This window comes from Oreochromis aureus, linkage group 5, assembly GCF_013358895.1.
Source record: "Oreochromis aureus strain Israel breed Guangdong linkage group 5, ZZ_aureus, whole genome shotgun sequence".
Taxonomy (NCBI): domain Eukaryota; kingdom Metazoa; phylum Chordata; class Actinopteri; order Cichliformes; family Cichlidae; genus Oreochromis; species Oreochromis aureus.
Genome location: NC_052946.1, coordinates 39570606 through 39586795, shown reverse-complemented (window position 1 = coordinate 39586795; position 16190 = coordinate 39570606). Strand labels below are relative to the sequence as shown.

General features: G+C 41.3%; 1 protein-coding gene and 1 pseudogene across 8 annotated transcripts; one reads left to right on the top strand and one right to left on the bottom strand.

Moving 5' to 3' along the window:
- Positions 1–16190, top strand: part of LOC116317057 — a 243643-nt pseudogene that overhangs the window by 203218 nt on the left and 24235 nt on the right.
- On the bottom strand, positions 3616–7481 carry LOC120432698 (V-set domain-containing T-cell activation inhibitor 1-like). Of its 8 annotated transcripts, XR_005613144.1 has the most exons (6): positions 7347–7481; positions 5808–6140; positions 5514–5595; positions 4909–4947; positions 4717–4837; positions 3616–3745 (listed from the first exon to the last, which is right to left on the bottom strand). XR_005613144.1 is itself a non-coding variant. In XM_039612629.1 (5 exons), exons 1-4 carry the CDS (start codon positions 7393–7395, stop codon positions 4920–4922), a joined length of 492 nt encoding a protein of 163 aa, XP_039468563.1. In that variant the 5' UTR covers positions 7396–7481; the 3' UTR covers positions 3645–3745; positions 4909–4919. The 8 variants fall into 8 exon arrangements, 6 of the variants coding, with proteins under 6 accessions (XP_039468561.1, XP_039468562.1, XP_039468563.1 ...); XR_005613145.1 differs by lacking the exon at positions 5514–5595; XM_039612629.1 differs by lacking the exon at positions 4717–4837 and having other exon boundaries at positions 3645–3745.

Below are 16190 nucleotides of genomic sequence, written 5' to 3'. Positions count from 1 at the left end.
ACTGTCAGAAAACGACTACAAGAAGACAGCTCCTTGGAAGACAGGACCAACTTCACACCCGATCAGATCTGCACACTGTTAGACCTCTGCCTTACCACAACATACTTCAAATACAACGAAGGCTTCTACAGACAAAAACATGGCTGTGCCATGGGCTCCCCTGTGTCACCTATTGTAGCCAACCTTTACATGGAGGAAGTGGAAAGAAAGGCTCTTGGCTCTTTCAAAGGGAGAGTACCCAGCCACTGGTACAGATATGTAGACGACACCTGGGTCAAAATCAAGACACAAGAAGTGGAATCCTTCACTGCGCACATTAACGCCGTGGATAAAAACATCAAGTTCACCAGGAAGACACAAAGGATAACTGTTTGCCTTTCCTGGACTGCGCCGTGCACATTGAAGAGACTGGCAACCTCAACATCGAAGTTTACGGAAGCCCACACACACAGACCAGTACCTCCTCTTTGACTCCCATCACCCTCTGGAACACAAACTTGGGGTTATCAGGACCCTACACCACCGGCAGAACATGTTCCCTCTAAGCCTGAGGGAAAAAGAAGGAACACACACACACGTAAAGGAAGCACTCAAAACATGCGGTTATCCTAACTGGGCGTTCATAAAGTCAGCAAAGATGCACAGAAAAGAAGATCAGACACCAGCGAGGGAGGATAAGAAAGACAGACGCAAACAACGTTGTCATCCCCTATGTAGCCGGTGTATCAGAGAAACTCAGGAGAGTTTTCTCCAAGCACGACATCCCAGTGTACTTCAGACCCAGCAACACACTCAGACACAAACTGGTTCACCCGAAAGACAAAACTCCAAAACACAGACTTAACAACGTGGTGTATGCTGTACAGTGCAGTGAGGAATGCCCGGACCTCTACATTGGAGAGACCAAACAGCCACTTCACAAGCGCATGGCACAACATAGAAGAGCCACCTCCACAGGACAAGACTCAGCAGTCCATCTGCATCTTAAGGATAAAGGTCACTCTTTCGAGGGATGCCAATGTTCACATTTTGGACAGAGAGGACAGATGGTTTGAAAGAGGAGTGAAAGAGGCCATCTATGTCCACTGTGAGCGACCATCTTTGAACAGAGGCGGTGGTTTACGACACCAACTGTCTGCCATCTATAATCCAGTTTTGAGATCCCTCCCCAGACGCCTTAACGCCCACTCACATCCTGGGCCATCTGACCTCAGGAATTCACATGACAAGGTGGGGCCAGGTTTCACAATGAGCTCACCCGAAACCCGGGCTGATTAGGTCCCACACCCGCTTTCACACCTTGGCTCATGTGATTAGAGGATCACCAGGGGGTCCTTTGTCCCTCCTTGGGGGGATTCTCCCACTGGGTTTAAATCTGGGACTCTCGGCCATTTGACCTTAGAACTGAAGAAGCTTCTCGGATGAGAGGTGAAACGTCTTCAAGCAACTTAAAGAAGTCCAGACGCTTTTCTTTGCAAACTCCTTTGACTACGATGACCTGGATGACTGAGAACCTTCACAGACATGATGAGATATCCTAATCACACATCTCTGAAATCTTATCGGTTTTTAAACTAAACTGCTAACTGAGGTGAGCTTATTGAAAAGCTCATTAGCAGATGATCAATAGTCTGAACAGCCTGAATCAAAAACAGAGAAAACTGCTGTTCTGGCACAATTTAAAAAAAAATCATATTAAATTTGAATCCAGTTGATCAGAGTAATCGCATCACTAACCAGCCGACTTCTGAGTGATGTTTGTGTTTGCAGCCGTCTCGTGCACAGCACGGCCATTGGTGGCACTTTGGTCCGATGTTTCTCCACACTGGCTCAAATTTACAGACTCTGCAGTTTGGGGTTCATGTTGGAATGAGTCTGTAGAAATAAACCAGTTCATGCTTCAGTGTTTTTCATAAATGTTACCATTTAACTTCCAACTTTTCCACCAAAAACAAGCCAGCCTATCACACCTTTCTTAAAGGTTCCCATTCGAATTCGTTTTCACTCCTTGACTTGTAACTGAATGCATCGCTTACCTGAATGACCCCTTTCAGTTGACCTTTGAGTATCACGGCTGTTGGGGCCACTCTGGTCCACGGTTTCTCCACACTTGCTACAGATACTGGGACTCGGAACTGTGGTGTACGATCCACAGCGAGCTGAGTCTGTAAAAACACACAACTTTATGTTTCTGTCCTTTTACAGACTCATCATATTGTCACATTATTTTTAATTTACAGTATGTAGGTTAAAGTTTAGCTGTGTATAACCTTAATAGTATAACCACCAGTCAGTCTAACTCTATTGTTGTACCACATTTCATGATGATAAGACAGGACAGATGGAAACTAATTACAGTCTGTTGTTTTTCTTTATGAACAAATCAGATAATTACTCAAAACTTAAATAACTAGTTTAGATTTTAGTCTTGTTTAGCATTTACCCTTTATCAGTCACAGTACAGACAGGAAGTATGAGGAAGACTGACAAACTTAAATGATACCTGAGAGCTGAATTTGCTTTCATTCTCTCTCAGTAAATGTGTTTATCGCTTACCTGAATGACTGTTTACACCCGAAACTGAATAGTTTTGGGTGTCAATGTGGTTTCGGTTTCCATCTAACAAGCAGAGACAGATTCTGGGAATATCCACTCTCCTGTCTGTGAAAAATAAAAACAAACAAATAAACTAAAAAAGAGAACGTTTATGGTTCTGTACTTTTACAGACTGCGCGCGCACACACACACACACACACACAGTAAATATATTTACTGTTAGCGTGGCGTGCTTCTGTCATGGACATCAGTGCATGGACCCAGGATCACTGCCAGACATCACTGTCTGAACACAGCTCACAGAGCCGTGCACAAACGCAGGTTAAAGCTCCATCATGCAAAGAATAAGCCACACATGTAATCATGATCTAAACCACAGCTCTGGAAAACTGTTCCGAGGTCAGACAAATCCAAATGTAAAATTATTGTTGGAAAACATGGACACTGCATCCTCAGGATTAAAGAGGGGAGAGACCATCGGTTCAAAAGTCTGCATCTCTAACAGTGTGGTGTTGCATCTATTCATAGTACAAGAGTCCAGAGTGTTACACGACACACAGAGAAAATGCAAAAACAATAATATGAAATCAGTATTTTTGCATAGTTACTAACATCATTTCTTTGTAAACGTACGTCTCTGACATGTTCTGATGGTGCAGATCATGAGTAACGTTCCCACAGCTCCAATTAGAATTCCAAGCACAACACTCCAGCCATGAACACTGATCTGATCTGACACTTTGCATTCCTCAAACATTTTCTCTGAAACACATGAACAACAGCAAATCTAAAAAAAGAGTCCATCTGCAGGTTATAAACTTCATACTGTATCCAAAAATACTTTTATTTAAATATAAAAAAACTAATAATAAAACACCAATTTGAACCCAACAAAGAAGAGAAATCTCACGGGGCACATAGATCTCTGCTTTAGTCTGGTGGTGGATGTCCTCCTGCCTGGCTACGCAGACAAACAGGTTAGTTGTTGTCCTGCTAACGGTGGATCTCAGGGAGACGTAGTAGCGTCCTCGCTTTTCAGAGACCTGTGGCTCCTCGGCAGGAGAACGCGTTTCCATCGCTGTCCTGCCACTCTAACTTTGGTTTGGGAAAACGCCTGGAACTTCACACCTCAGCGTCACCCGTCCCTCTGTGGCATTAAGTATGGCAGTATATGGTGTCATAGACGCGCCTGTAAATAGAGCATCATGTGTATAGTTTGTAGAAATGTGATAATATGACATTTTGTCTACAGCATCATTTAAATAGCTTACAAAAATAAAACCACAGCACGCCAAAAGAATGAACCTAAAATGTGATGAAAATTAAGCCGAAACTTCAGTGGTCAACAGAAACCTAGAAAGTGTTCAGGTTTTGTCCCAGTGTATTAAATCTCCAGCAGCTCTATGCTGACCGCTCATCAAACAGATGCACCACAGATTTCTCTTTTTTACTCTCTTCAGTGATTAACTTTGCTGATGTATGTTAGTAACCCATTGTTCCTTTAACCATTTTCACACAGCAGAGTAGCTCAGAAGGTAAAAATAGAGTTAAGACCTGCTTTCAAGTTAGCTAATTAAGAAGTTTCAGACCGGACATGGGAAAAAAAACTCGACACAGACTTTCTCCCTCACTCTTCTATTTCCTCCTGTGTGCAGAGCTGCACATACACAGCTCTGATGTTCTGTTTGAGTCAGTTAACAAGTATTATAGTGTGTTAGTGTTAGAGCGTGCAGGGACAGAACTAATCATGTGCAACGTTTAAATGCAAAACCAGGAAGCAGAGAAAAGTTTGTAACAGCCCACAGAGGGAAAGCAGAGCTGGAGGTCGGTGAAAAAGCAGCCTGCAGATGTGACGTGATTGTGGATGATGTTTGGAAAGTACATCCAATATACAAAATAACAAGTCTCTGCTTCTTATCATCTCAAAGACATTTAAATTTGCAGTGTGTGCTGATGGATAACTGACTTCATAAAGACGACACAGAGGTAATGTAGAATACATTTCAGTTCAACCAAACTATGAGAAAAAGTGACGCTAAATAAGTGAGGAATGATTGTTTGAAAGCATGGAAGTAAATACCTTTAGTTAGCAGGACTGGGTACAATTATTAAAATATTCAGTGAAAATAGGTTTCAAATGTAATTTTCTGTTCAAGTCACCATATAAATGTCTCCACACAGGCGGCTCCTGCAGTAGCGGTGTCAGTTAGCAGGGTGAGCGTGGTGTTAGGTTTGGTGCCTCCAGTTTAGACAATCAGACATAAAAATGTGATACTCGGTCCTGCAGAGATGAAGTCATTCACACACATTGCAGATTTAGATGTCAGTGACATAATCAAAATCAGGACTCACCAAGAATGTTTTCAGCTAATCTGTCCATGTAGGAGGGACCTTAAAGGCAAACATGCAGATGGATTACAGCATATCATGGTTGCTGAAACCTTTCAGACTGAACAGTTTTCATTCATTTAAGACTTGAGAGTAAGTTCTTGTACTCAGTCTGTGGGCTCTCTCCCTTTAGGCTTACTGTACAGTTGTATTGCTCACATGAATTCACAGCTGGTCATCTGCTCGGTCTTAGCATTTTTATTATGAACTCAGATTTCTGTGAGCATGCAATCATGTGTGAAAACCAAAAGCAGGGCTTTTATACATGAGCTGACTGCACAGCCATTCTCTATTATTAGCATCCTTTCACTTCTACAAGAAGACATTAATGTATTATTATTTCAGCATGCAAATAAGGAGCTGTTAGTAGAAGGCCTGTAAACTACAATTTAAAATTAGTTGCTATGCAGAGAGAAAATTAGGCAAGCTAGGAAATCAGCTAGCAGGTGATTTAGCCCACACAAAGGTGCCTGCCACAGTTTAGTAAGACGGTCAGGTTAGTGAAAGAAAAGGGAAATCACACAAATCTAACACTACAAACTGTGAACATGTTAACTATAGGGACTTACAGTGTGTACTGAAGAAAGACAGTAAGCAGTGAGCTCAGAGTTAGAAGTCTTTCAGGAAAATGGGCGACTTCTTGCACAGCTGCTGGGGGAAGCATGAGCAAGCACGGGAAAAGGTGTGACTCAAAGCATGCATACATATAACCTTTTACACAAATATTTTAAAATTGAATGTATTAATCTTACAATGAGCATTAATCACTGGATGTCTTTAGTTTCAGTTTTTTTTTTAAAAGAAAATCAGCCACAGTCTGAAATTCAAATCAACATAAGTTTGGTTTATTTAAAAACACTCACTGACAAAGAGCTGCACGCTGAACACTCTCGGGGGGTTGAGCCGTGGAAAATAACACGTGTAGTTCCCACTGTCAGACACCCTGGTGTTGTTGATCCTTATGGAGGCGTTACCGTGTTTCAGTTCTTCTTCCAGGTGAGAGACCCGAGCTTTGAACTGCTTATCTTGGCCTGGTCGTCCATTATTGTAATGGTCACCAGCATCATACATAAACACCTCCTGACGACCCTTCATCCAGTCAAACAGGACATTAGTGATGTCCTGTTTGCTGCTGAGAGCACAGGGCAAAACGGCAGCGCTCCCTTCTTCCACGATCACTTTAGTGAGTGTGGGCACTGAAAAACACGTAGAGCATTGTGTTTAAAAAATAAATATATACAAACACACATTTTTGTTTGATTATTGGTATTGAAATGGCTTTTCTTTAATCACGGTGATACAGCTGTTTTAGGTTCTTAGTTGCCCTGCTTATAATTAAAAGCTACACTTTAGCTATTAGGAAAGACAGCCATTCATTTTACCTGAATCCTTCAATCTGTCACTTTCTAATGACGTCCATCCATCAGGTTTCTTACCGCGTTAATTTCGCCTTTGCCCATCAGCCCACGATTGTCTGCCAAAAACTGATTGCTCGTATTTAAACTGCTATAAATAACTTGTTAGTCTATAATACGTGAAACATATGTCAAATGTGTCCCTCATGAATGATATTAAGTCATCCTGAGCCACAAACAACATTCCTGTAAAAAGGTAGAAGCCGCAAACAGTTTTTGGCAGTGACTTTTATATATCCTTTATTTGTGCAATTAAAAAATGTCGTTAACATTAAAAATGTCTTTTGTAAGACCGAAGTTCACCGAAATCCATTTACGAACATTTACGCCTAAAAAAAACGCGGAAACATTGGAAATCAGTTTTTGGCAGGCGATCGCTTTTTGGTACAACGCCAGTCCAGCCCTGCTGACGATCCTCACACCACGTGCGGTCATACAAGTGTTTGGGATGAATAACAACGGCAGCAAAAAGGTTTACGGAACGCGTTAATGTTGGACACAATAACCACATTAATTATGAGCACGGATCAGCGTAGTCACCTGCGTGGTTTTTTATTGCGTTGCGTCTCCAGGTCGCGTGCATTTATTTATTTATTTTGTTCAAAAACGTCGCACACACATTTCATGTTTTAAGAAAAACATTTTTAATGTCGAATTATTCACCGCATCATTTATTATTCTGCAGCGGCTCCTGAATGCCTCTAACTGTCCCCGCATAGCTGCCTCACGGTCGCCATGCACCGAGCCGGTGGGATTTGCGATTTGTTTTAAAATCTCGCCTTTAATGAATAAAGTTTTGAGTCGGGGTGCGTACACGTATATAATAAGCAGTCTGTTTTATCAGACCTCACACAGCGCGTGCATAACAGACACCATCTTCTCAAATATCCAGTAACCCACCTGCTGCACGGCATGACTCGACACTTTGCTACTGTACATAAAAGACCATACAACGTTTTTAGTAATATACATTTTACACAGTGTTACCGGTCAGCGATGTGGTGACGATCAGGATAAATGCAGCGAGGTGTTTCATTGTTGCCGATTCAGAGAAAGTCGTGGAAGTCCCTCTGTGCTGAGCAGTGCTGGGCTTTGCATGGAAGACAGGATGTGTCTATAAATTTGGGCGTAAGCAGTCTTCCTGTTTGTGTGTGCCTTTCACAAAAGTGGTATTTGAAAAAAAGAGTCAAAACGCTTCATTGTGTTACCGGCATGGCCCTTTAAGGGTGAAGCCTGATGGGAAATGTATTCAGGATGTGTGTAGCGGGACGGGCCTGTGTGTGTGTGAGTGAAGAGAGAGAGGAGAAGGAAAAAGTAACGGTTAGCGACAGAAGAGACGGGAAAGGAAATAAGGAAAAAGGAATATAATAACGCCCTCGGCCCGCCTGAGTTGGGTCGGCGATGTTCACTGTGAGTAAATTGTTTTCAGCTCACTGTACACGGTGTTCATGCCTTGGAGAAGGAATAAAGTTCGGTGAAGCAGTTTTCCTACGCCTCCTTCGATCTTTTCACTAGCGGAGTAGACCTGTACAGTAAGCTAGTTGCCGGCTACGAGCCAGCCACGAAACCTTCAAGTCACTGCCAGAGGTTTCCTTACCACGGTTCGGAGCCGCGAATCTGGCGCGGTAACAATTGGGTGGACAGATTAAATTGTGCCATCCTCTATTGCTTAGTACGAGGACTTTTGTACTTGTCAGTAGTACTTAATTATTAATTTATTTTGTAGATATACGTGGGAAAAAGTAAAAACGTAAGACATAAAATGATAAAAACAGACAATATAAATGTATAATATATTAATCAAATCTGAAAAAAAAAAACCCACAGTGACAATAAACATTTTGAGTTAGTTGCTGTCCACAGCTGGCCTTTTTCAAATTTTCAGAGTATGTCACCACAGTTAGAGGTGAGAGAAGACATGGCTCTTTTCAACATGTACAAAATAAATGCTGAATGACTCACAGCACAACCAAACAGTGTATGTGCTTAGTAAAGGCTTCTGTGTGAGTTTTATCCACACATACTTTCAGTATTTGAGTGGATTAAGGTATTTGATGCTTCTTCTTTTTTCTCGCTGTGTAACTCTTCTTCTTCTCTTGGTACATATTTCTGTAATTCCAGTGTCACTGATCTCGTTGTTTGTCTGTTTCTGCACATGCTCTGTAGGACTGCATCAGTCTGGGATCAGGTGAGCCCAACGTGCCAGAGCACCGCTCCTTTGTGCTCTACCATAACAACAGCCCGCGATGGAGCGAGGTGATCAAACTGCCGATTCCCATTGACCGTTTCAGAGGGTCCCACCTGCGCTTCGAGTTCAGACACTGCTCCAGTGAGTGCCTTACTTGTGTTAATACTGGTGCTGTCATGGCTAGTGGGATGATCCGTGTGGAGAAAATAAATGAGGATCCAAGCACAGGCACTCGTGGAGGTGCGAAGGAGGCTTATTGTAAAAATAAAACCCAGAACCGTGACAGGTGCAGTGTAATAAGATGACAGATGATTGCACATCTGTATTTCTTGGCATGCACATGCAGCAGCTGGCTGCTCACTCTAATCCTTCCAGACTGATTAGGTGCTGCTTCAAGCAGGTGGCGACATTTTTGGAGTAATATCTAGAAAATGTATCTATATATAACATTAAAAGCATAACCAAGTTACTCTTTGACCTACTTATATGCAGATTAAATCACTTTGTCTACAATAGTGAAGTAATAAAGTAATAAACTGGTTTTCTGAATACATCTCTAATAATCTGAGAGACATTTAACCTCGGTGCTTTTTGAGCGTACACTCGGTGCGTTTCTCCTCTCACGTGTTCCTTCTTTGTCATTTTCTCTGCAGCAAAGGACAAAGGAGAGAAAAAGCTGTTTGGTTTTGCCTTTACGCCTCTAATGAGAGAGGATGGAACGACTCTCTCTGATGAGAGCCACGAGCTGTATGTCTACAAGGTCAGCTACACTAGAGCGTTTCTGTTTCCTGGCAGTATAACTATAAAGTACACTTTAAATGTTGTGTACACTTTGTACATGATATCCACAACACCTTTACTGTTGCTTACCAAAACTGCAGAGTGTTCACACCACAGACTAAAGTCTTGCCTCACACACACAAGCTTCATGTTTGCAGCTTTTGACTCAGTTTTGCAGCTACACTTTTACAATGAGGCGCTCAGATCTATTTGAAGCACTCTTTCCTTCCTTATTTTCCTCCTTCTTGGTGTTTCATTTCCTCAGTGTGATGAAAACACGACCTTCAGTAACCACGCCCTCTACCTGGGGCTGCCATGCTGTAAGGAGGACTTCAACAGCTGTCCCAACATCCCCTCCAGCCTCATTTTCCAGCGCAGCATGAAAGAGACCTTCTGGATTTCCACACAGCTCTCCTCCACCAAGCTCACCCAGAACGGTACGCAGCTGATCTGCAGCCGGTGTTGGAGCCGCTCGTGGATAATGTGCTTAAATATGCACGAGAGAATTTCAGACTGTTACACAGAAAAGCGTCTTTTTCCTTTCCACTGTCACCAAGTGCTTGCATATACGGGCTCGTATGATTGTTGGAGTTTCTTTCTGATATTCCAGTCTTAACCTGACATAAAGCAGCTTAAGGTGACATCATTAAAGTGAGGAAAAAAACTGTGTCACCATCTGTTATGTTTCTGGCATGCAGACACCTGCTTTCAGTCGTTGTGCTGCGCTAACTGCGGCTTCCTCATTTATGACAGTTTTTACTGCTGTGTACATATTAAACAGCTGTTTTGCTGCTCACAGGTTGAATTCTGAATATGAGCCTGTATCCATTTTTTCCCTGGTGTTTGACTTCCTGTTGTCTTCCAGTGGACCTCTTGGCCCTGCTTAAGTGGAAGGCCCATCCCGACCGGGTCATGGACATCCTTGGACGGCTTCGGCATGTCAGCGGAGAAGAGATCGTCAAGGTGAGGTTTGAAGTTGAACAGGTGGGGAGATTATTCTGTTTAATATGTGTAAACACCTGTACCTAAAATCCTGAGACTACAGTCAGGGTGAAACAGCAGGATCATCATAAAATTCTGTAGCTGTGCCAGATTTGCTGTGTAAGACATTTTCTATGTTGCTGGGCAGGACGTGTTTGTTGGTTATCTCTGAGGTGGTTTGAGGTTGTTTTTTTAAGCATGTGTTAAAAGAGCTCTACAGTTGCTGTAATACTCCTGTGTTCCCATTAACGTTAGCTTGTAGACAACCAGCAACTGGGAGGATACCATGAAAATGTTTGATTCTTTAAAAATTGTCATGTGGTGTTCATAAATAACTAATAATGGAAATTGTCTTTCTGCCATTATGTAAGCCATTTTCCTCAGCAGGACTTTCAGCAGCTGTTTACTAAACTGTCATTGTGTGTGTGTGTGTGTGTGTGTGTGTGTGTGTGTGTCTGTCAGTTTCTTCAAGACATTCTGGACACCTTGTTCTCCATCTTGGATGACAACACAGACAAATATGGGCCGCTGGTGTTTCAGTCACTGGTGAGTGTGGCGTGGGCAGTGCACGAAGAAGAAAATAAAGTAAACGAACAAAAGTGACAAATAATGAGTTTAATTAAATTTAATAATGAGGATTTAGAGACTTGCAGAAGAAACAATCTAATACAGATGTGGCTAACTGTCAGTTTCAGTCCTACTTATGTCATCCTCTGTTGAGTTACTGGAAACAGGAGCTCTGACACACCAGAAACTCTGAAAGCTGAAAGATTTTTTATTCTGTCATTTTTCTACTCTAATTTCAGTATGACTGTGCAACAGGAATAAGAGCTCCAGTTAAATTTGGAAAATGTTGGTGGGTGATGAAAGAAGGTTACGCTGTAACAGGAATATAAAATACTGTGGGGCTATGATCACATGATCACAAAGAAAGGACTAAAATATAAAAAATAACCTGGTGCCAGCACATCTGTAAATACAAGCTGAACAACAACATATGAAAAGCTCTGTCCAATCAGAAACTTCCAGCAGGACGGTGATCCCAAGCACAGCAGCAGACTGTGTCAATGACGATGAGATAGAGAGAGATGAAGTTGCTGCTGCGGTTCTACATCATGGGATGGACTTTCACACACTGCCTCTGTACTGTGGCTCAGTTTGTGTTTAATGACATGGTATAAAATGCTATGTGTTCAGGTTCCTCTGAGGTTCTATTTACCTACTCTTAACATGAGGACTAGTAGCACTATTTTTTCTTTAAATCTCTTGATAGTTAAACCCTTAGCTTTGAAAGAGGGCGTACTTTTTTCACTGCGACTGTAAATCATGATTCATTTTCTGTGCATTTAAGCGTCACTCAAGCATCACACTCACTGTCTCTGTCTCACAGGTGTTCATCATAAACCTGCTCAGGGACAGTAAATATTACCACTTCAGGCCGGTGATGGACACTTACATCCAGAAGCACTTTGCTGGAGCGTTAGCTTACAAGTGAGTGTTGTTCTCTAACTAACAGCCTGACTGATTAAAGTGTGATTGTATATTTGTGTACACGTCGTTTGCCTTTATTGTGTGGGGTAGTCAGACACGAACGTCAAGGAAGGTGGTAGGGAAGCAGACTAGGCAGGCATTTCAGATTTCAAGGTGAGCAATTTATTTACAGTGAACTTAATATAATAGAACTTAACAAAACTTCCCCCAAATCAATTCAATTAACAAAACTCAACATAACATGGCTCTGGTGACACAGCTCACCTCTCCTCCCTCTTGCATCTGGTAGAGACTGGCTTTAAATAGGGCCATCAATTTCCTCCAATTGCCCAGCCAGTACCACTCACTCAACTGAGGGATGTAAAACTCTACACAAATGATTTAAAAACACAAAACCTCTACACACGTCTAATATGCACATTTACACAACTAAATGGCAATATTAACAAAAGGAAAAACATTCAACAAATTCCTTTAAACCTTAACACAAACAAAAGGAAGCATCTCTATGGAAAAAGAAATCCTCCACTTAGTTTGACCCGCTGATGTCATGCGTGACATCATCAGGATTTTAAAATGAGGAAATGCCAGGCGGGCGTTTCCCCACACCTGACCCTCATGAAGACTGAAAGGACAAACAAAGTAAGTATGAACAAATGACTTAATCTGTAACATAATAAAATATAAAGAAACATAACTTAGTATTTGTCTTAATTTGCAGAATGTTAATTTGCCGGCAACAGAACGCTTACACAAACAAACCCGGGATAGTGAGTGAAGCAATGTTACTTGACAAATAGCAAATGGAAGCAAATACATAGAAACAAAATAATGTGTATAATGTGCAAAATAAAGTAAACACATATGGGGGACAAATGGAGAGCTTTACAACTGCTCCACTTTGTCACATATTGCAGTTTGACTTCTCCTGGAATTATTTCACCGCGATGGCTCAAGGGCATCAGAGATAAATACAATATGGAAAACTGGCATAGGATTGCATGCTTTTCATGGTCATTTTACTTTGACCTCATCCAGATATATTACATGAGAAGTATTGCTTTGAGTAAGAGTCTGACATTTAGTTTTGCACTGACTAAATATTTCATAGAGGGTGAAACACAGATCTCGATCTCGGGCCGACTGGCAGAAAATAAAAAAAGACACATATAGTTATTATAACTACACAAATTTTAGTTTTTCAGGTCTTTGTGATGTATTTTCGTACATGTTTGGTCCTGTGGAGTGCTGCGACTATCACAACAAAAGGAAAATCTAAACATTTATTTAAAAATCTAGTAGTTTAACTCCACACAGCCATCCTGGGCTGAACGGGTCCTTTATTAAAGTAATGCTACTTTTGCGCTCCTTCCAGTGCAGAGAATCAACCCTGTGTGGCTTTTTAAAATGTGTTTCAGAGAGCTGATCCGCTGTCTGAAGTGGTACATGGATCGCTCTGCTGAGGTGGTGAGGCAGGACCACATACAGGAAGCCATGAGGGTAAGAGCTCAGTGCCACCTGGGTGGAGCACTGACCTGAACGCTGAACTCGGAATAATCAAACACATGAAGGGCTGTTAGCATTTTTAGTTTTATATAACAGTCTTCACCATAAAGCCCTTTTTAAACAAACAAACACCTTTTGAACTTTTTAATTGCTCCCCGTGGACGTTCTTGCTCAGGTAAAATATGACTGCACGTGTTCAGAACTACATCAGTGATGTAGCAGAGCTGGGAATAGATGCACCGTCACAGGCAGATGTGCAGAACGTACCACATTTAGTAGACAAATGCTGCTCAGCACTCTAAAATATTTATCCGACTCAAGCATCCATCCCAAATGGGTCACACATGTAAAAAGTGGACGGTGTGAATTATTGAGGACAGCTTTGACACATGCTGCAGTCTCCAGATTTATCTTTTATAAACTGTGTCCAAGGAGTTTTAGCCTGTTTCTGTCTGCTTTATTCTTCCACTAACTTTCTTAACCATTGTTGAAACCAAGGAGCAGCCCAGATGCTGCAGATGTTTCTGTCCTGGTGCATCCTGGGATCTCTGTCCAGATACAAAATGGATCTTGTCTCCTGCAGATGTGATAAAGGCGTAAACTCCAGATGAAAATAACACTTTTTATTATCTGTAGCTGGTAGGTTTTGTAAAAAACAAGAAAATAATAACTAGACTTAAAGCCAGCAAACATTTTGAGTAAGCAGTCATTAAAATAGTAACAAGAATATTCAAGAAGAGGCTTCAGAATTTGATCTCACATCCTGATAACCATGTTTCACAAAACCAGAGTCTCAGTGGGGATTTTACAGTGTGTAACTCAGACATCCTTTTGACCCACAGTCATTAGTTAATGTGGACACGCAGTCCTGTAAAAAACTCATGTGCAACCTTACTGCCTGCTGCAAATGTGCATGATTGACTGATCATTATGTTCAAACCATGCAATCCTCAGAGGGTTTGCAAAACACCAAAAAGCTCTGTCTCAGATTCTGAAAGCCTCGATTAGCATGTTAAAGTTTAAAGTTGATGACAGCACAGTCAGGTTTGCCAGGAGAAAACATTTTCTCTGATTTGCATCTGAACAAATCACAAAGATGTCTGAACTAAAGTGTTCGTATGCAAAGCACCATGTTTGGGTAAAACCAGCACAGGATATCAGCACAAACAGCTCAGACAGAGGTGGGAGCTGTGCATTAATGAGTCTTGCAAACCCACAAGAACAAGCGCACGAGCTAAATGAGCGGGCCGAAGTTCCCCCACAACAATGTGACAGAGTGATGAGTTTACAGACAGTTTTATGTCTTCTGTGCATTTATGTCCTAAATGCACAGAAGCTAATGAAACACTGTGGAAGTATAAAAACGAGAGTATTACACTGAACTGAACTAAAAACTAAAACTGGTTGTGAAGCAATCAAAAAAGGAAACTAGAAAAACAAACTAACTGAAAATGATGTCGTTAAATAAAATTACAGGAAGTCTTTTTAAGTCTTTGTCAGTTTGGTCATATTTGTCACTAAAATCATCGTTGGCGTTCATGTTAATTAAAACCTGGATAAGCTACATGATTGTGAGTCAAAGTTTGTGTTTTAGTCTCTGTTCTGAACTCTGAGAAACTCTCCTGTTAATTTAAGACAAATAAAGTAAACTAAAGCTTAAAGTGGGAATATTTTTATAAGAGCAAGACTAACTTAAATTACCCATCCTTTAAAGAAAGTTTACAGGGCTCCCTCACTATATCGTGGTTCACTTTTCGTAGCCGCGCTGTTTCGCGGATTTTTTTTGGTGCAATTTTCACGTTTTTTTTTGTTGTTGTTTTTTTTGTTTTTGTTTTTGTTTTTTTTACAGCGCATTGTGTTCTGCGTCCTGATTGGCTGTAGAGCATTTTCAATCAATCTCATGCCGTGTCTCCTGTACAGCACAGAATGCGTCCAGCTTGTCAAATTTACATAAATCTTCGCTAGCAGAAGACAACAAACACAACAGTGTCGACGTCAGAGGATTATAAGGAGCATTAAGTGAAACAAAACAGTCAGAAAAGTCAAACTTCACTCAACTCATTCTTCTTGCTTCCTCTACGTCTGTACCATTGATTCATTAATGTTGAATTCTCTGGCAGCTGCTCTATTCCCATGTGCTGGACCTGAAAACAGGGTTTGATCTTTGGTTTCTTTCTATAATACTTATTCTTCTACGAAGGTTTGAACCTTAAGAGTTTAAACAAGAGAGAAATGTGTGAAAATGTTCATGCCTGTCTGAGAAAAGTGTATAAAGTGTGTAGTGAGGGGGTTTCACAGCCTTAAAACATCTATAATAATTGTAACAAACAAAAAGTTCGCTACTTCGCAGATTTCACCTATCGCAGGTTATCAACACCCGTGATAAACGAGGGAACACTGCACTCCTAAAACATTCGAGGTTTGTGTTTCTTCTAGAACAACAAAAAACGAGTGAATATTTCATGTTTCTCGTTTCTGTGTTTCTACGTCCTCTCAGGCTTTGGAGTATCTGTTCAAGTTCATCATCCAGTCTCGGATCCTGTACTCTCGGGCCACGTGTGGCATGGAGGAGGAGCAGTTTCGCACCAGCATCCAAGAACTCTTTCAGTCGATCCGCTTCGTCCTCAGCCTGGACAGCCGCAACTCCGAGACGCTCATCTTCACTCAGGTGAGGAAACCTGCTGGAACAAAAACATTTTTTTCTTCCTTGTTTAGGAAGCAGAGAAATCAGAGAAATCGTTTATTGATGTGATTTTGATGTTAAACTGTTGTGTCGTCATAGTTTACAGTAGACAGCTAACAGTAAAATGTACTTTAGTTTAGCTGCTTCCCATCTTCTTGTAGTTGCCTTAATCTGACTTTTATTTCACTTCTGTTCCTTTTTC

Bases quoted from the DNA above. Each gene is read 5' to 3' on its own strand.
- LOC120432698 (XM_039612626.1), bottom strand. From the start codon at position 7,395: ATGAAACACCTCGCTGCATTTATCCTGATCGTCACCACATCGCTGACC. The intron at 6,141-7,346 runs GTAACACTGTGT...CGTGTTTTTCAG, and splicing joins CGTCACCACATCGCTGACCG to TGCCCACACTCACTAAAGTG. The intron at 3,746-4,908 runs GTGAGTCCTGAT...CTCTATTTACAG, and splicing joins ATTAGCTGAAAACATTCTTG to GCGCGTCTATGACACCATAT.